At 36.1% G+C, this 20,993-nt stretch overlaps 1 protein-coding gene across 1 annotated transcript in view; it reads right to left on the reverse strand.

Moving 5' to 3' along the window:
* Nucleotides 1–1,414: 1,414 nt before the first annotated feature.
* The window catches only part of LOC129255826 (uncharacterized), a 72,535-nt gene continuing 52,956 nt past the window's right edge, over nt 1,415–20,993 (reverse strand). The window contains exons 20-30 of the mRNA XM_064097959.1: nt 20,649–20,835; nt 19,557–19,786; nt 18,147–18,522; nt 16,360–16,511; nt 15,532–15,659; nt 13,811–13,972; nt 12,450–12,612; nt 9,708–10,277; nt 8,585–8,908; nt 3,444–3,566; nt 1,415–3,156 (exon numbers count right to left, since the gene is read on the reverse strand). Coding sequence (XP_063954029.1) covers nt 3,152–3,156; nt 3,444–3,566; nt 8,585–8,908; nt 9,708–10,277; nt 12,450–12,612; nt 13,811–13,972; nt 15,532–15,659; nt 16,360–16,511; nt 18,147–18,522; nt 19,557–19,786; nt 20,649–20,835 — 2,420 coding nt within the window. The 3' untranslated portion in view covers nt 1,415–3,151. The remainder of the gene's footprint in view (nt 3,157–3,443; nt 3,567–8,584; nt 8,909–9,707; nt 10,278–12,449; nt 12,613–13,810; nt 13,973–15,531; nt 15,660–16,359; nt 16,512–18,146; nt 18,523–19,556; nt 19,787–20,648; nt 20,836–20,993) is intronic.

Raw genomic sequence — 20,993 nt, forward strand, 5'->3', positions numbered from 1 at the left:
ACCAGATGACCAGACTCCTAAACGACCCCATTGGCTTTGACTAAGGTCGGTCGAACTACCAATGTCGACGTCACCTGAACACGGCTACGAATGATTCAGAAATCTTGTTATCCACAAAATATGATAGCCACTTTATATCAAGTACTTGTTAAGATGATGTAGTCAACGCAGACCTGTAGTTTTCAGTAGGTATATAGGCCTACAGGGGCCTGACGAAGGATCGCCGTTTAGTCAAATGTGCGTCAACTGTCAAAAATCAAAACGGAATGATCTTAAGAGGGTTTTCCGTATTTCAAACTTTAATGAACTACAAGTAGTTTAATCAGCAACTTGTTACAATAATCGGATGTAATTCCAGTGACTCGGGGCAAAGAACCGTCGCAACAAAGAATGGTTATTTCACTGCAGGAAAGGAAGTCATCATCTAAACGTTAACTGATCCCACAAACTAGACTGTCATATGGCTGTGCTGGTTCGTCTGGATAAAACGCTCTATCGTTCCTCAGTCCAAGAGTCTTCATCTGTCGTAGACCAAGTCACTTCAACCAAATGCGTCATTTCCCACCCTGTGCAGTGGGAGACGTAGTGAACCACGTGGATTTGAATATACGAGTCTTCCTGGTCTCTACACGTACGCAGCTGCAACTAACATATTGTACGCGCGTCAGTTCGAGCGATGGCTCTAGTGTCGATATGATACATATATCTCCATAGGCGGTGGAAGCGGGGGGGGGGGGGACGTGTCCCCCCCTAAATTTTAGGTGGGGGGACGACCCCCCCCCCTAAATTTTTTGTTGATAACCTTTTTTTTTTTTTTTTGCTTGTCAATTTTTTTTTCCTGCGCCCCCCTAAGATTTTTGGTTGATAACCTTTTCTTTTTTTTTTGCTTGTCAAAAAAATTTTGTGGTCCCCCCCTAAAATTTTTGGCTTCCGCCGCCAATGTATATCTCCATGTTCCAGGATGGAAGACATAGACAGGAGGAGCACCACAGCAGGGGCGGATCCAGAATTTCATGGGGAAAGGGGGGGGGGCAATTTTAAATAATGAGAGTGGATTTTTTGTTTTGCTTCTGTATCTCTATCCCGCAATTTCCTTTCTCAAGTATCTGTCTTTTCCTCTCTTAAGTTCCTTCCTTTTCCCTCTCCATATCCCTTCTTAGCCTACACTTTATCTCCTTCCGCACTTCCTTTCTCTCTCCCTTCCTCTTCTCCTTTTTGTGTGGGTGCGGGGGAAACCGGGGGAAGGTTATTTAAAAATAACCATAAATACATAACCATTATGATTTAGTAAGTTTTCAGCCAATTTTGACAGGATATTTCCTTGTACATTTACTATTTTCACAAACAGCAAACTTGATCTCATGTGCTTCATAAATGACAAAGGAAATGAAAAGTGAAGAAGCTTCAGCTGTTCAGGGAGAGGATATGTACTTTAATTCATAAAAGCATCCATCTTTTCAAGTTGCATATTGGTTAAATAAAAAAAGGTGATACATGAGAGATAGGAATATAAGATCAAAGATGGCAAATAATAATTGTCCATCATGGACTATAACTTTTGCAAAATCTGCATTGAGGAATAGAAAAAGAATGAAAAACGATCAATTACTGGCAAGTTGCTGGCTAATTGTCTGAAATGGGGCATTTGGATCGGTTGTATGAATACTTTGTTATAGAATCAGAGCTATAGCATTGGCTATCAATAACAGATTGAACAAAACATATGCCACATGCAGCCAAAAAAAACCAGAACTTACTATGAATGGAGATAGGTGGAGATTGAATCCAATCTAATTCTAAGTCCTAAAACGTACCTTTCATACTTAAAGCTCTGCAAAAAAAGGAGCCAATTAGGGTATAATATATCTTAGAGTTGGCTTTCATCTTTCTTGTCATCCAATTATTATAAGTTATCTTACATTGAGATTCATTACACTCCTTTCAACAGATTTTATGGTTGGGTGAAGTGAATGAATTGGGGGAAGGGAAACAGGGGGTTGATAATGATTACATGACACTTTCTTTTTTTAAAAACCTTTTCATGATCATGCACAGCAATTTTTCTGAGAGGATGTGGTTGGGAGTAGGTATATTTAAGGAAGGAAAAATACAGTGTTCACAAGTTCTCACTTTACTTGGGAGCTTAGTGTACAATTGCAATACACAGCAATAGAAAAATATCTTTATAGTATCCCAAGGTTGCCTCCTTGCCCCCATCCCTTCTGTGTTCAGCCATAAATTTGCTGAAAATACCTTTACTGATACCTCCTGCAGTTTATTCATCAATACAACATACTAATGAAATGAATTATGATCTATGCAATAAATCAGCATTTTAGTTGCAGTATAAAATGCATTCATCATGGGGGAAAGTTTTCTGTATTGAAAAAAAATCCACAGCATTTTATATAAACACCAAGTGTGATTACTGTTATATACAAGAATAATACAAATTTACATTTCATATTGGGGGTGAGTTACATTCACATTTGCTTAAGTACAAACAAACTTTCCTTGGGAATCATGACGTAGGTTTTATCATAGTATTGATGTACAAGGATAAGAAAAATCAAAGAATTTCTTCACTGTCCAAAAACAATGAAAATTCAGACTGAACCAAATATTGTTACAAAATCTATATAAAATGGTTACAGTCATATCATAGTTTTCAATTCAAGGTTTACATTAACAACTTTACGGTTCTATTGTAAATTGCTGAGAGAGATGAATCTTAATTTTTATATCTTAAAGAAAACTTTGCTAAAATGAAGGTTGAGAAAACAGTAAAGCATTGCGGTTGCAGAACACCTACTATTCAATGTGTTTCATTTAAAAGAATTAAAAAGAGTGGATGGGTACCATCCAGTACAAGAGGTAACATTAGATAATTCATATTTGTAAAAGTATAAAAGAGCATATGAAGCTGTCTAATTTAAAATATGAACCATGAACTACTAAAATAATATACATGGTTTTATAATTATCAGTGATACGTTTGCAAAATGTGGGAATCCGGAAAACCATTCATGCCCCCTTGATAAAAAGATGCCTAGATAATAATTGAACAAACGATGTGCCGAGAGATGACTTGACAGCATCTGGCAAACTCCTCAGCTATCCGAATGAACGATTCTATGTATTTGCAGGCTTGTTAGTCTGCAAAGTGAAAGAAAAAAGGCTGAATAGACTAGAGTAATATTACACTTTTACACACACAAACATTAGTCATCACATTAGTCACCTCATTATCCATATCATCATTATCTAGTTATTTGTATGTGCTTTGTATTTTGTATGCCCTTGCATAAGAATGCTCATGAGAGTGGGTCTTCATTTTTGTCTTCTCAACTCTTCTTTTTGATTTCCTACTTGAGTTGGTGATGGATGGCTGCACTCTTAACGGTCAATTATTGATTTCTCATAATATGTCCAAACATACTTACTACTGCATTGTCGTCTCTCACATGAGACGCCTCTGTCATTTCGCGGATATGCCATGTCATAGGAATCGCTGGTTCCTTTGCCATACTCTATGCACAAAAAGTAATAAGGAGCACAACCGATCCCTGCATAAAAAGAGGAAAAAAATGCCAAAGGTTTTTAGATATATATACACAAGGTGGTGGTCGCCTGATTTCGTGATCAATAAAAGATGCAATATGATCTTTCAACCCCTACATGACCTGCAAACTTATCATCCTCAAGAACACACATGTGGTATTACCCAAAGCTCATTTGTACTGAGTATGAACACAATTGATGCAGATATAAAGAAACGAGGGCAAGTTGAACAAGATCTTGAAAAAAGGATGGACATGACCTCATATCATTTGGTTTTTTAACCCCTCGATGACTTTTGACCCCATCATCCTCATGAACACACATGCTGTATTACCCTCGGACCATTTGTACCAAGTGTGAACACAATTGATGCAGAAATAAAGAAGTGAGACAGTTTGAATAAAAACCTGACCTTTTGACCCCTAGATGGCTTTTGATCCCACATTCCTCAACAGCACACATGGGGTATCACCCAAGGATCATTTTAAAAAAGTGTGATCAAAATTGATAAAGATATAAAGAAATGAGAGCAAGTTGAACAAAAACTTCAAAAAAGGATGAACATGAACTCATATCATTTGATCTTATGATTCCTAGATGGTATTTGACCCCCTTATTCCCATGGGGTCACATGTGCTACTACCCAAGGATCATATTTACCAAGTATGAACACAATTGATGCAAAGATAAAGCAATGAGAGGAAGTTGAATAAAAACTTTAACATTTTTTATCAGACCAAAGGACTATGGACTAACAGGAATAGTGATTACAAGGTCTCTACCGAACTTCATTCAGGTGAGACAATAAGGTAAATTCACACCTTGGACACCTTGGGTCAAGACACCTTATGTCGTCCCCAAAATTGTCAATGCAAGTACAGACTAGATTGTACTTCATAGACAAAAAAAATATACAGTTTCAACCTCTATAGCTCTTGCTCGTATCATGGTACATCTCTATATTTTCATTTTTGACAATCTCCAAGAACATGTTTTTTTCAAATTCAAAGCTTGTAACAGCATATAACAGGAAGGGGACCTCAGGCATCTATCTCCCATAAACAACAGCATTTGTGAAAATATATGGTGAGAGAATGCTGCGAAAATTGAGAGATTATTAGTTGTGAAACTAGATTAAATCTAAGTTCCCCTTATTAGGGAACCTTGATTTAAAGGGCCCCTCAGTGAAAACCAAATTAAGGTTGATTCCAATTGATGCACAGCTATACAGTGCCGTCATCAGCTTTTTTTAAGAGGGGGGGGGGTGCTTTATAAGGAAAAAGAAAAAATACCCGATCTACCAGGGGCCGATCCAGCATTAGGTGGTAGTCCTAACAAGACTGAAGTTTTAAAAGTACATCTTAATTATATTCTTACAACCAAGATCAGTTAAAACCTATAAATTATGTGTGCCAAATGCGAGCTCAAAGTTATGGATATATTAAAACCTAGAAATCAAACATTCTAAGCAATTTTTTCTAATCATGAACAAGATGCAGTTTTAAGTTAACCAAATTTGTTGATATATGGACCAGAAAAGGGACCATTTTAGAACTATTTGCAGTGACTGATTAAGATACGTATATTAAATCAATCAAATAATGCGAGCATGAAGCGCGAGCTAAAATTTGCTGATAATCAGACCTGAAAGCTTGAAACTCTTAGGCACTTTATGTAAATGTGAACAAGATAGGTATTTTTTTTTCATTGATGCAAGTGCAAAGCGCGAGCTGACAATTTTTGCTATTCCAACCTAAAAATTGGACACTTTAAGCACTTTTGTGATAAATAATACAGTAAACAAGCTCAAAGCATGAGCTGAATTCTTTTTGTCAATTTATACTCAAAACTGGTCATTCGCACTTTTTGTAATCTTGAACATGATGGACATGTTATTAAATAATTCATGCAAGCACTAAGCCCAAGCTGAAAAACCTTGATATTCAGACCTGAAAAACTGACAAGTTTAAGCATCATCATGTTTTTAAAGAACAAGATATGTATCTCAGTAATGAGCGCGATGCACGAGCTGAAATTTTGGGAGATTCAGACCTTCAAAAGGGACACTTTTTTCATCCTGAAATGAATGGGTATCTTCCTAAATTAATAATGCGAGCGTGATGAGCGAGCTGAAAATTTTTAATATTACCCATGTGAAAAATGGACAGTCTAAGTATGTTTTCAAATACAGAGTAGTATCTCATTTAACAATTAATGCAAGTCGGAAGACGAGCTGAAATTTTGTCATTTACTGACCCAAAGCGAACACGATAAGCACTGTTTCATGTGTAGGAACACGATGAAGAGGATAAATCAATATAAATGATACGAGCGCGAAGCGCAAGCTGAAAACTTTTTGGGAGTTATACGCCAAAATGTGACATTCTAAGAAACTTTTTAAATCATATTTGTATCGCTTTTGCAAAGCGATGAAAACATTTTATATAGATCTACTCACCTAAAAGGGGACATCTCGCTAATCAAATAATACAAGCGCGTAGCACGAGCAGTAAACTTAAGCACTTTTTAAATCAGGATGCCTTACTTGTTGAAACAAAGTTATCAAACTTAATTGATTCACGAGCAGTATAATTTGTGCATGTTGACTTGCAAATAATATCCTACAAGCCCCTTGCTTTAATATCTTCTTAAAGGGGAATCCAGCCTTGGCTATAAAATGTTATGTTGGGAAGGAGAAAAATAAATTAAACAGAATGGTGAAAGTTTGAAAGAAATCGGACAAGCAATAAGAAAGTTATAGCTGCATGCTTTAAAATTGAGATCACTAATAGTATGTAGATTTCAAATTGGCAACTGGGTAAGTAAATTATGACAAGGGGCAAGGACAACTTTCCCATAGGCCATGTACTTTATTATCAGGGATTTGTGGTTTTTAAGTACCCATTCCCCTGGGGCAGTAATCTAAATATAACCAAGGTAGTATATTGTTTAATGTCCTCATGAAAGAAAATTATAATTTGAAATAAAACTTTTTGGAAAAATGACATTTTAGCCATAATATGTATTGGAGTACATGGAAGAGTAGTCCTTGCCTTACATCACTATGACATCCCATATGCGGCCAATTTGAAGTCTCCATGAGTATAGTGATTACCAATATTTACAACTTTTTTAAATGCATAACTTTCTTGTTGTTTGTCTACATAATGGTTAGTTTCGGTCATTATCGCTCATTTGGTTTACGTAGCAGACGATGCTAGCCTGCTAGTATATAGCATACTTACTCAGACCCTATTGCAAATCAAAATCAATTCCGGGCTCGATATTTGCTTCCTCAAACTGTAGCTATATTATAAATATTAGTAGGCAAAGCTTTATAGTACAAGAACATTGTTACTTTCAACATTGAATGCGTTAATTAATTTTCTTTGGACTGTATTAATTGTTTCAAATAAAAAGGGTCTAGGAACAGAAACTACCATACGTTAGTCACGTGACGTTGTACACAGAAATATGCCATGTTCTGCCTGCTCGATCTCAAAGTTTGGGAGAAAAATGAGATGTAACCATTGCACCAGTCATAAAGTATTATACATCAAACTGTAGGTAATCTATTTAGCATTGAGATGACAATCAATCTCGACCTTTCTGACCCTTCTAAGGGATATTCCAGGGGGAAATCAAAGGTGCTGGTGTCTCGAAAATATGGGTGGTTTTCGACCGTTTGTCATAACAAGATTTGTGAACATGGACACTTTCAAATCAACAGCGAGACGTAAATAGTGACTTAATTGTAATAATATTTACATTAAATTAATGGAATTTGATAAAATTTTCACACTATTATCAATCTGGTGTGAGATTATTAATAGTTATAAAGATATATTCTGATTTCTGCAATATTACGTTCATGAAAACAGCTGTTCCCTGTGTTGAAGCTGTGTGTGTGGACTTTCGGACACTCAAATGCACGCGACTAACCATTATGATATTGTTCAAACTTTCACCTATCAACTTGTCTGATTTTTCTTTTTCTTATAAAAACAAGTTTTTATTTGGGTTGCATTCCCCTTTAAGCAGATTATCATCTCCCTCAAGGCAATGCGATCACAAAGTGGGAGCTTAATTTTTATTAATATAATGACCTGATTTTTCTCAGATTATTCCCCTCCCCTTGTTTCATTCACTTTTTCTTCCTCTTCCTATTTTTCTTCCTGTTTTCTTTCCTCCCTTTTATATTATTTTTTATCTTTCCCCTTTTTTTCTTATTTTTGAACTGCCAATAGGAGGACATGTTTTAGTTAATGCATTGTTGAGTTAATGTAGGCTAGTGCTAGAGGTGCGCTATTACGGCGCTAGGTATGAGCTTTGACGCACTGTGACTATAACTGCTCATATAATCTAAGGTAGATATGAATAATAAAACTAATTCTAATGACAGGTCGCCCCTGTAAAAACAACTACCACTACTCCCCCTCCCCTCCCCACAACTTGGCAATGATCCCCAAGCCCCCAACCCCTCCCCCCCCAAAAAAAAGGGGGGGTAGGACGGGGGAGTGCTTTTGCACCCACCGCACCCCCTCCCCCCGGTGACGGCCATGGCTACAGTACTGAATACGACTCATATGTTGTCATGTTAAGTATCCAAATATAGTTCACAGATTTCGAAATAATCCTCCATTAATCAGTCAGCATCACTACCAGTTTCCAATAGACAATGGTATAAAATTTTGTATGTAACAATTGTTTGAAATTTATCTTTCAAATGTACCTTCTCTTATCACAAGAACAAATTCAAATCAAAGTTAAGGTTTATTCAAACCAATCAATCAAACTGTATGTTACAATATTTTAGACATCTTTTATCGATATATTACATTAGAAGACAACATCTTTTATCGATAGTCTTTGCTAGCTTTCCCTGATTCCTTCAAAATAAAATTGTATCAAAATTCTTTAGAGAAAATGTTTATAAAAACTACCAATTCTCTGCAAAAGAAATTATGTTAGAATGACAATAACAAAAGAAAATTGAAAGAGAATGCAACAAAATATATCATACTAGACATATCCATTCTGAATGAAATTCCGCTGATAGTGGTAGACCTTCCAGGTGCAATGCGGGTCTTTGCCTGTTTGGGTGTTAGAACGTTGCCTGTATATCCAAACTTATCATGAGTAGAATCAGAATCTTCACGGCTGCCAAAGACTGCCATGTGCCACAAACCAGGACCAGAAGGCACTCCAGAATTCGCTGTGAATCCCATGGTGGCGTCCATGGTCACTTTCACCTCTCCAGTCGTCTGTGGGTAGTTCATGCTAGTTCCCAATGATTCCCATTCCACTCGAGGGCGTTCAGCAGCCTGTCCAGCACCTTGTCCACGGCCTGCGCAAAATTTAAGAAAAAGAGTTTTATCGCAAACAAATAGAACATTCATGCTTCATAGCTGAAGACAAATGCATTCTGGGTACGCAATGTATTTCAATGCATTATTACAATAATAATAGTTTATGTGGAGCTTCATACTTAATGTTTCTAAGCATGTAACATTGTAATTAGCATGAAATGAAAGCTCAAACTGGGATTTGAACCAACAGAAGCTGTTGTAGAGATGGACACCTGATTGTAGATGGACTTAAAAATGGACCTGCAAAATAATCTTACTTGGAACTTGAAGAATCATATACAAATACTTTCAGTTTGTTTTCTCATACCATAAATAATGCCCCAAACATTCTGTTTTCACGGAAGGGTGAAATATAAGCCCTTTATGCAGGCTGCTGAAAATTATACCCTTTTCCTTGACCACTGTTTTTTTTTACTTGCTTTTGTGTACGAGCATGGTGTCCCTCTTGCAATGACAGTACCCTCATCCCAAGATTTGAGCCAAGATTAGGATTATAAAGCCAAACTCATCAGTCAAAAAAGAGTTTGAACGATGAAAATGACAAATTTTATCATCAATATAATAGGTGCTTTTTAAATGATTCAAAAGGATAGAAACAAGTGAATTCCAGGACATTTACTAGACTAAAATTGACATAACCTGAATCTATTCAAGTAAGCAAAACAGTGAAAAAAAATCATTACATAAGGATATTAAATGACAATCTCTGGATTTTCAGAATTTGACAACAGACAGTCTCTGTCAAAATCTGCCATTCAGATCAGGCTATTGACTTACCAGTATCTCTAGATGGGGTACTACCTTGGTCTCCCATGCATGTCAAAGCTGTACATGATGTGAGAGATTTACTATTTGGTCTACCCTTCAAGGTGAAGCCAGGTCCTGTTTTAGAGAGCTTCACACACAAGTATTTTACGTTTTGACAGCCATCATTCAGATCAAGAGTGTAGGGAATCCTGTTGAATCTCACCGGGGTTCGCCTGTCAAAATTCTGTTGCCTTTCCGCTCCAAGATTTAGATTAGCGGGAGAAATTTTTGCCTTCTTTCCATTTTTCTTGGAACTGCCCCAAGCTTGAACAGCCCATCCTGGTTGTCCGGTGACTTCGGTAGAGGTTCCCCTGTCATTAACCACATTCAAGTTGAGGAGCATGTCATTGTTTCTACCGGACTGCACAGCCGAGTTCACCTCCCGAGTTATTCCTATATTATTGACCACGAACATCTTCTCGGACGAGGCTGTTTGATTTGAAGGAAGTGGGGAAGGGTGAAGGGAAGGAAGGGGTGTGGGATGGACAATACCACGAGAGGGTGTTGAGGTTGAGAGCAAATCAGCAGTCATGTTAACACCTAATTGATAGAAACATAAATTAATTTAGGATTTTGATTAATGAAATAAACCCTGGTAAAATTCCAGCAGCACCAGGGTATATTTTTATAGAAGGGGCATGACGACCATAGGGCATGGCCCTAGGAATCGGGGGTGCTGTGTGCATTATTCTCCATAGGCAACACCCCAAGGTATTCTGGAAGATGTGTAAAAATGTAACGAAAATGACCTTAAGTTTTGTTCTGAAACCTTTTTTTCTTTTCAAATTTCTCGGAACCAATTTGATCGCAGTTTTGTAGTGAAACCCTTTTTTTGTGGGGGGGGGGGGGGGCTTTTCAAATTTACATCAGCAACTCCAGTAAAAAAAAATTGTTCCCAGGACTCTGTCATATGGTGAGAATTTTTAGTTTTTTTGGTTTTTAGATAAAAAATTAGAATATTGTACAGTTATTCTAACTTTATTCTTTTCTTTTCTCCTTTCAAGTTTTGTTTTTCTTTTCTGTTTTTTATCAATCGCCCTAGTGTCACCCCTGACTGAAGTTAGGATTCATAAAGGTTCCACTAATGGAATTCTATATGCAAGCAATATAGTTAGTGTCCCATAATGTTCATCTCACCGAATACACCACAATCCAGGGGCCAAAAGGGGACAGAATGAGTCATTTTAAAGTGGGTGCAATAGTATATAAATAACAATTATTATCAATAATAATATAACTAGTAGTATTACCAAAGGTGATTATAGCCCCACCCTATCACAACAGTCATGTGGTAGGAAATGGCAATATATCACTCTTCCATATTACAATGGCAATAAAGTTTCTGGCACTATTGAATAATGAACCCTGCGTAGGTCTTCACTCAAAAACCAATGTTGTCTCATGAGAATTTGAACAAAAAGAAATGACAAATTAGTTTGCTCTGGAAGATATTTTACATTGTCGTTCGATCCTTCCATTCATTTGATTTTTATTGGTCGACTCTACTTGATTTGAATATAGGTAAATTATTGTGTGATCCAAAGTTGGCCGGGGCAAAGAAGCCCTGAGATTAAATCAGTGCACTACTAGACTTCTTCGATTTCTGTTCGATTCATTTTGTGTCTTCTTCTAGTTTCACTTATGTCCCCTTTGGTTTGATGATTGATTGATTTGAGCTACAACTTAGGACTTACGTTATGTCCTACTCCGAACTTATAATTTTCTCAACCTTACACATGTAAATATGTCAAATAGTTTTTGTTGTTTTTTTAATTCAAACTTATGTGCCCATAGTACTCTAATTGTACTAGTTGTCAGTATTGAATGTAGTCCTTAGACAATACATGTTAGCATGTATCCATTTATTCTGAAGAGTTATACAGTAATATATAAAGGGTGCCACAACCCATTAGCAGCTATTTTATGGTCCCCTTGTACCAAAGATATTATTTTCTTGTTAGTATATATCAAACATATACTGGTGTGTTAGCTTGGTTGGTAGAACATCTGTCTCACAACCGGGAGGTCGGGAGTTCAAACCTCGGCCGCGTCAGACAAAAAGACGTAAAAACATGGGAGTTGCTGCTTCCCTGTTTGGTGTTCAACATTAAAGGGATAGAGCCGTGTCGATCTGGCGCTGCACAGTGGCTGCCGGGCCCACGATCAATTGGGCAAAATGAATTTTCGGAATATTTTCATTCTCAGATTATATGGATTTCCATTTTTTTCATCAATAACATTATCTTTGTATATTGGTTTCAACTTAAATATCATCTAATTTGATCATAATTGCATGAGTCCACATCAATACACATGCATGAATAAAGTTTGAAATGCAGTGTCAAGTTTCTTTTTCACCTACTTAATGTCACAATATAAAGCAAGGAAATCATATAGAATACAATGTTTTGATAAAAAGATTATTTGAAGAATATTTGTCCTGCTTGTTGAGAGTTTCAACAGATCTGACTCCTTATCCACATTTCATGCTTGTACATATGAATCTCTAGGTTCAAACTAAAAAATCTCTACTGCATTGAACCAAGTAGTTCATTTCATAATGGGACTTTCTTGATCAGTTTTGACAAGACATATTATCTTCTTAAAGCTTGAAAATAAGCTCCATGAAATGAGTTTGTATTCGCTGGCTTATTAAGTTTTTTTTTTTTAATTGGGCGGTCACATAGTATCATCAAATGATAATTGTCTTACCTTCACATTGGAGTTTGAGGCAGCCCATAAGGAAATCAGGGTCGTTGTCTCTCACTTGCAGTTCAAAATCTGGGTGTGGATTGTCCTTATGCAGCTTGACACATAAGAACTTCACTTGCTTACATGTCACATCAGGTCTCATATCAATTGTATGTTCAAGGTTCTGAAATGAAATGTGAGTTCACATCATGAGAAATGATTTCATTATATTTCTTTCCTTCTCCATTCACCATGTGTATAATAGCAAACCAAACTGAACCCAAAATCTTAACTGGCCTACTTTTTGTATTTGGAATCATGAATTCCTATAACAAGTGATCATATTCGTTTGAAGTTTAAATATAGATCCATGTACATGTATAACATGGATCAGTCTTGTTGAATGGGAAGATGGAAAATTTTGTATATCTGATGTGATTTATTTGGAGATTAAACATTTTTTCTGTAAGATAACAATATGCATAATAGAGGTACCAAATAAATGAAGCCAAGAATGACTTACATATGTATACGCACATGAAAAATTATATCTTTTAACTGGGGGTATTTTTCCTACATACTTAATGCAGAACTATGCTTTGTATTTAATGAGGTAGCAAATAATGGACAAAGGCTTTTTGCAACTTATGAGGGTTATTTTGGACAGTTCATTCATTGTTCTCCCTAGGAGATGTCCAAGGAGGTTATCATAACTTCAGATGTTACGATCTATGCTTTTGTCTTTATCATATGCTACCTACAAAACAGAAATATATGCAGACACGATATATATATCGTGTTGCATGAGTCTCTAATGAATAAAATACAAAATCATGAGAATCTTTATTTGGCGGGATTCATGTCTGTGTGGGTACAGATAGTAAGGCACACCAGTAGCCCAAGTGTGGTGACACTGATGAGCTGGCCTAGCCTAACTCGTGCTATAAAATCAAGAGCAATATCCAGAGCCGCTGCCAACCTGAACAGGAACATTTCAGTATTTTTAAAACTGAAAATCAGTATTTTGGTGGAGAAAATCACTGTTTTCAAAGAAATACCATAGGACAAGACATAAAGCTGAAACTTTAGATATCAGAATTCTGCATGGAACTATCAGTATTCTTCTCATTTTACAGTACTAAATACGGAAAATCTATTCTACTTGGCAGCTCTGAGTATCGGATACTTGGAGCCGTTTCAAAGAGAACATGATTCTGGTGACTTCTCATTTGATAAGTCACTCCCACAGAAACATTGACTTTGAAACCTGCCCTGAATGCAGCTATAACCATCCAACCCCTTGCACTTTCAATAGCACACAGACAAGAATGGACCAAGTACCACTCTTGTACACCAATCTATTACAAAATGTTTGGAAGTACCGTAAACGAAAATTCGCCAATCCTTGAACTGTCGGTACCCTTGGTAACCACAGTATCCCGTACAAAGTCGCTACTCAGGATCTGAGTGGAGTGAGATAGTTTCCTTCCATTTGCTCTATTGGTATTTGAAGCCCAGGCCTCCATTCTCCAGAGATCAGTACCCTGTAACAATGGGTGAAAATCATAAAAATGTTAAAATTGCATTGTCAAAATAGATTGGTAAACTAGATGGATTCTCAACTGCACACTCAAAATCTAAGCCTCCGCCACTGCCAGATTTTAACTATATTGCTTAATTCATTCTGATATTGTGAAACCATCAAATTAATCTGATCATGTTGTTAACCTCATAGTCATTAAAGAGAATCACTTCTTATAGATTCCATATAATTCTTATTCATTGAAAATCATAAGAAGACTTTTATGGATTCAACATAATCTCTCATCTTCAACTGTATTATGATATACATAAACTAAGGAAATCATTGTCACCATTTTTGCATATGTGATTTTAAACTTAAGCTTGGCAGGTCTACAGCATTCTATTTCTGACATTAGTATCAGGGTATAATTCACTTTTGGATGATAAAACTTATTTGTACTTAACATTCAGTATGTAGGGTAAGGAACGTTAAGAAACAGCAAAGAAATAAACCAGTTAATTTCCTTTACTAGTTTGCTAATCTCCAAGAATAGGAAGCCCACAACATCTTTGATATGTTAGTATTGTCAATATGCTTGCATACATAAACACAATTTGAAATCATGCAGTCTTTCAGACTGTTCTTGAGTTATCAAAAAATGCATATGTTTGAATATGAATGACCTTTGTGACCTAGCTTCGACCTTTGATCTCTGTTCCCCCAAATCTATATCAGATCATTGTCACTCCAGTAAGCAAACATCTTCCATTTTTAAAGTTGTTAACTCAAATACTCAATGAGCTATCTCAAGTACAAGGCATTTTGAGATATATAATGCCCTTTTTTAACTTGAACCCCTGACCTGCGAAATGTATCAGATCACCCCCACACCAATATGCATACATGACTCAAGTTTAAAGTAAATATGTAAATATGGTTCTTGAGTTATCATGAGAAGGCATTTAAGGTATGTAATGACCTCTATGACCTTCTGCCTTTGACCTCCTACCCCCAGACCTAATCCAGTCAATTGCACTCCCATATACATGATCCAAATGTGAAGTCAATCCATCAAAGGGTTCTTAAGTTATCATGGAAAGAAATGGGATGGACAGAAGGACAACCCACCAACATAATGCCTCCGGCAATACCAGGGGGGGGGGTCGACATGATAAATCCCTGAAAAACGATTTGTTACTTAATTTAATATGTCAAAACTCAGAAGTAAACTTGGCCTTCTAAGAGTTTGTTATTTTTCTCAGATCTATTTCTTATATCACATTACCCATATCCATGTGGTCCACTAACTGTTTAATATTGCCAATTAGAAACTTGGTATTCTGTCTTCTTCAAATTTTATGTAATTAACTAAAGGATCTAATCATCAATCTATGCATTCATTATGTTGGCAACTTCATCTAATGACCATTTGATTTATCATTAATTCTGTTGATTAATTTCAATTTAACTTTGAGATGATTCTAAAATGATTGTAAAAGAGGAGTTAAGCTCATGCCAATTGTCAATTCTCTGTTTGTCTGCATCACTCTTTTCCTTTAAAGAGAAAAATCAACTTACCGTAATGCTCATAGTCCTCGGCCGATCGAATCTGACCTCGACATTAAATCGTACATCATTATCATCTTGTGCTACTACCTGAGGGTTAGATGAGGTTGGGGTGACCTTCATCACATAAACTGATTTTGCTGATAAAGCAAACAAAATGTAATAATTTGTAGTTACATTCTGCAATGATTTATAAACACAATGATTTAAACACATACATAAAATCCACCTCAAAAGATATCATAAATTTATAATGAAATATCGAACAAATTTTGTAATAAGTAATAGCATTTAGAAAGTTCACTTAATTTCCTATAACAGTTTCATATGAGCACATTGCAAATGCACATTGCAAATGAGGGAATCGATGACATCACAGACTCACCATCTCTTTTGTATCTTATTATATGAACTCAATTTTGTCCTTCATGATTATTATTCTAAACATGTTTACTCTTTGAACATGTGGACATACTATAGTTGTAGCAAATGGTTTCTATCAAAGGTTTTTTTTTATTTGTGCCTGAAAAAATATTCTTATTGGTTATTCCAGTCCATGTTGATTTCTCTGTTTTCTGTTTCAATTCTATTTGTAATTCTCACTGGTACCTTCTTTTTTCTTTTACATTTCTTAAGAGTTTGATTTACACGTTATTTTTCTTTACCTTTCTGTAAATTTGTAAATATTTAATGAAATGAATGAAAATGAATACAGAAATCAATGGTCAATTATCTATGCGTGACAAGATGTTCTAGAGTGTCATTTAAGGATACATCAGTTTCAATGCTGGGTGTTAAGAATAGGTATCTGGAGAAGTCCCATCAACATAATAAACTTACTTATTCTACAAGTCTGCCGTTTACATGATATCCTTGTCTGTCCATTACCATGCGGGCCTGATATGCTGAAGGACGGGTTGGGACTCCTGGCCTGGCCAAACTCAAAACATAAGTACAGCTTTCCTTCACATCCAGCATCAGAGATATTCACACTACAGAGTAAAGGCAATCATACAATTTTAGCATAAAATGCATGAGAAAAATGATGTAAATATCTCAAATTTTTGCATTTTTCTTTATATGTTGTTCTAAATCTAATACTCATTCATGTAAGATGTCAATGCAACCCTCACTTTCTACCAGAATTAAGTTTTGTCTCAGATAAATTGCACTCGTCTGAATTTCTTGAATGGCTGCCATTCATAGAAAACATGAAACAACTTGAACAGAAGTAGCAAAAATGGCAAACGACATCTGAGATGTAAAAGCAGAGCTGCCAAGTTGTATTTTGCATTTTCAGTATTCTTATCCCCCAAAATCAGTATTTTGACAAAAAAATCTGTATTTTTACCGTGTGAGATAAATATTTTGTATTTTTCCCAAAAAAAGTGTATTTCATAATAAAATGCTTGGCGCACTCGCCCATCACGGCGCTCAAGCTGCATGCAAGCTAAAACGTGCACTGCTCTTGCAGATGAAAAAAACAAAACATTGAAACTTGTTTATATCTCACCCTGGTTTTTACAAAATGATTGAAAAAAAACAAGTTACCTGAAATTACATTGATCTAATAACCATATTTGTGTACGTTTTATGAAATAGAGACATATAGAGATGATTTTTTTTTTTTTTTTTTTTTTAATACAAAAAACGTATTTTTAAAAGAAAAAACGTACTGCCGGATTTTGGTTGCAAAAATGTACTAAATACGGAAAAATCGTACTACTTGGCAGCTCTGTAAAAGGGACTTCATTTGTACAGTACATCATACTTTTTTTATTTCCATATTAACCTGTTTATTCTATGAACTGATGTGCATAAACAGTTATATTTGCATTTATGTGCTATTCTTGTTTCTATTTGAATATGTCACCATGTTTGATATTTGTCTATGTTGCAAAGGGCCCCCTTCTATTAAATATTTGTAATAAATAATCATATAGAAAAATAAATGGGTGCACAGGGCCTGAATTCTCAATAAGCCCACAATGGGCATAAAAGAGTAGACACTATCCACGAGAATCATCCTGAAAAAAAGCAACATAAACAGAAATTGCATAAATAATTGTGATTTTCATACAAGCACTATTCGTTCTTTATTGGGATTTTGGTTCAGGTTTGAGATGTGGGGTTATAGGGATTGCAGTTTGAATTTGGACTTTTTTATCAAGGTAGTGCATAAGATTTCCTTTCATGGGTCTTGTTACATTATGTCCCACAGTCAGAGCAAATTATATACCTTTTTGCATATTAGACTATATGATTTAAGGTGTTTTTCAATTTTTTTTGCATTCCGGACCTACCCCTGAAAAAATGCCCCTTTCCCATGTTTTATTTTCTTGCAACTGTCCAAGTAATGTCCCTGAATTTTAATAAATCAAAACTTATGAAAAAAATTATTTTATCGAATTATTATTCTTTTGGTGATAGATCCTAGTTCAAGGAAGCGTAAAGAGAAACCTGGTCTTATAATATGGAAAATATTCTAAGAAGCAAAGAAGCAGCATCGTGTAGTGGTTCTGATCCTCACATTTTAATCAAAGGGTCGTGGGATTTTGGTTATACGTCTACATTTTCGAATAAAGTAAAGCAGACCTAGCTAGATGAATTACAGTGCTAATTCTTACCGAGGATTGCTTATTTGGAATGTATTTCCCCTTCTCTGTTGAATGGTCCTTGATCTGTCTGCACTACTGAGGATCTGCTCGGTTTCATCTTGTCGATCTGTCTGGCCCTCAGAATCAGGACTTGCGAAAACTCCCATCCTCCACAGATTTGAACCTTCGAATGTAGGCCCTGGTTCAAAGTTCATGTTGACGGTAGCTTCCGCAGAGTCAAAAAAATTACTTCCACGACTCCTCACTGGTGCCCATGACAGGCCAGTGATATCAACTGATGTAGATCCATGGCTTCCACTACTACCACCAGTATGGCTACCACCGCTACCACTGCTACCACCACTACTACCACTTGTAGCAGAACCCCCTGGATCTACCCTAGGTCCTGTATTTGATTGAATGTGTAGGACAAGTCATTAACTATATACCGATTGTTATTTGTTTAAAATTTCTGGCCTTTTTCAAAATAATCCTCATTTACAAGAAAGTCATAGTCAATGAATAACTTACTTTTTAATAGATCCAACTTCTGAAGGTTTCCATGGCAAAGAAGAAGATGTGTGCAGGTTTCACCGTACACCTTTTCAGGACCAACAATAGCCCACAAAAGATACATGGTGTACCATGAAACCCACTTCACATTTTGATAGATCCGTTTATTCTGAAATAACTTGGCAAATGTTATAACCTGCAAAAAATCACTTTCACAGAGAAGTTACAAGTAAATAGGCTTCTTTTGGTAATCCTATTCAGCTATCTTTTGTGGACAGAATTTTTTTGTCAGTCCCATTGGTCAGGTATATTTTGTGAACACAAAGATTCTTGTCAGTCGCAATGCATTACACTTTGTTCAATCCACAAATTATACATTATTAACCCCTCCTGCGATAACAGTTTAGATACTGTTATTCAAATAGATGCAAAATGATGACCTATTTTTTCATATAAAAAAGTGTTTGGTATCGCAAAATTGTAAAATAGCCTTAAAAACATACACTCATCAGAGGAAAATCACATGAATGACTAGTACGCTAGAGCGAAACAATATATAATAGAATTCTTTTGCTCTAACATTCTAGTCATTCATGCGATATTACTCAGATGAGTGCATGTCCAAAACCTTCAGTATGTTCGTTTTTAAGGCTACTATACAAAGTTATTTTGCTGTCAAATATAAATTAAAAAGATGATTATATGTGGTCCATATATTTTCTGATTCTCAACAAGAAGATTCTAAGAAAATGTGGGGGGTGGGGGAATTTGAGTACAATACTGTCTCACCATAATGGCCAGTTTCTATCGAAGGAGTATAACAAGCCCCCTAAAATATCTTTTTAAATCCAGGGAGGGACTCACTTAATCCTTCCTTCTTAAAAAAAAATTAAATGTACAGATTATCCAGGGAACGGTTGAACTTACCATCACATTGCTGTTCCATACAGCCTGGATCTGGCCGACTCATGGAAAAATCCATGCTGGGAGTCTCTGATTTATCAAACTCTATACACAAATAGCGGTAACCTCTCGTGCATCCATCAGGGAAATTGAAAGAACCGGAGAGCTCAATGATGTTTTGATTGCTTCCTCTTGGAGGCTGGAGGGTTCGGCCACGCCCAGAGTAATCGAGGATGTCTCGGACTTCACCATTCCTGTGGATGCATCATGAGAGTCAGAACTTTCAGATCATTTCCAACAAAGATGCCCCTTTTCAAGTTTGTTGAACTTTCTTATCAAACACTTATAACAAAACACAACATTTTATATTCACTTACTACATGTTAATGAATACTCTGGTGCCATCTAAATTATGAATGGAACAGTGTTGCTGATCAACAGTTTTCATTAACAATGAAAGCTTCTTAATGAGTGACAGTCAAGCTGCCTGAAATGTAGCAACTTCTTATAATATTTACCCTTTACACACTTCTTCTTCACCATGGAAACCTTCAACAGTTACATTTACCCATTGATGTTGATACTCTTCAACCCATTCACTGCTCCTTCATCGCATCTCTTCTGGTTTACAATCATCTTTAGGACTTCAGCTATCTCACCATGATAGAATGGTCCTCTCTTTCTTATCTATCTTTTTCTCACCTTTCATTTTCATCTCTCTTTAACATAATTTGCACCACCGATGAAACCTTCAAAGATCATTCAGAACTCAGAAGATAAAACAGAATTTCATGTTCATATATTAAGTTTAAATAGCTTTCCACTATTGATATTACACCATGAGCCATTCAGATTGTCACGTTGCAACTTCTGCTCATATGTCTATACCATTTTTAGGTATCAGATTTATATTTTTTCAATCTGGAAATGTTTCCCAAAATGATTAAAAAATAAAAAGTCAATGCTAGTGCTATTGATGTTTTCAAGTCAACATTCAGTCACAAAAAAAACAAGCAATAACTGAAAACTCAAGAAATTCATCATATCACAAATATGTTTTCTGGGTACCGGTATAGTTGTACAACGCAGAACAACTAAGTTGCAATAAACCATTACCTTCGTCCAGATCCGTCAGGACGCTCACTACCAAAGACTCCAACCCTCCACAGATTATTGCCATGGATTAAGTCTGTATCAGGATGAGGGGTTACGTCTACTGTGGCAGTGACCCGGTTACGATTCCTTCTGAAACCAGGGGCGATTTGAGACCACCTAGCAACAGTTCCAGATTCCTCTTCATGTCCTATGGGCATATAGGGGCACAAGGGAAATCATAATGATAGCAATAATCATGATAGTAATGATGGAATGATGGTGACCTTCCTTATCCTATAGCTTGTACATGTTCTTGATTATACAAAATTATACATACCATGAGGAATATTTTGTATCCTCTCCCAT

Source organism: Lytechinus pictus, chromosome 3, assembly GCF_037042905.1.
Source record: "Lytechinus pictus isolate F3 Inbred chromosome 3, Lp3.0, whole genome shotgun sequence".
NCBI lineage: Eukaryota > Metazoa > Echinodermata > Echinoidea > Temnopleuroida > Toxopneustidae > Lytechinus > Lytechinus pictus.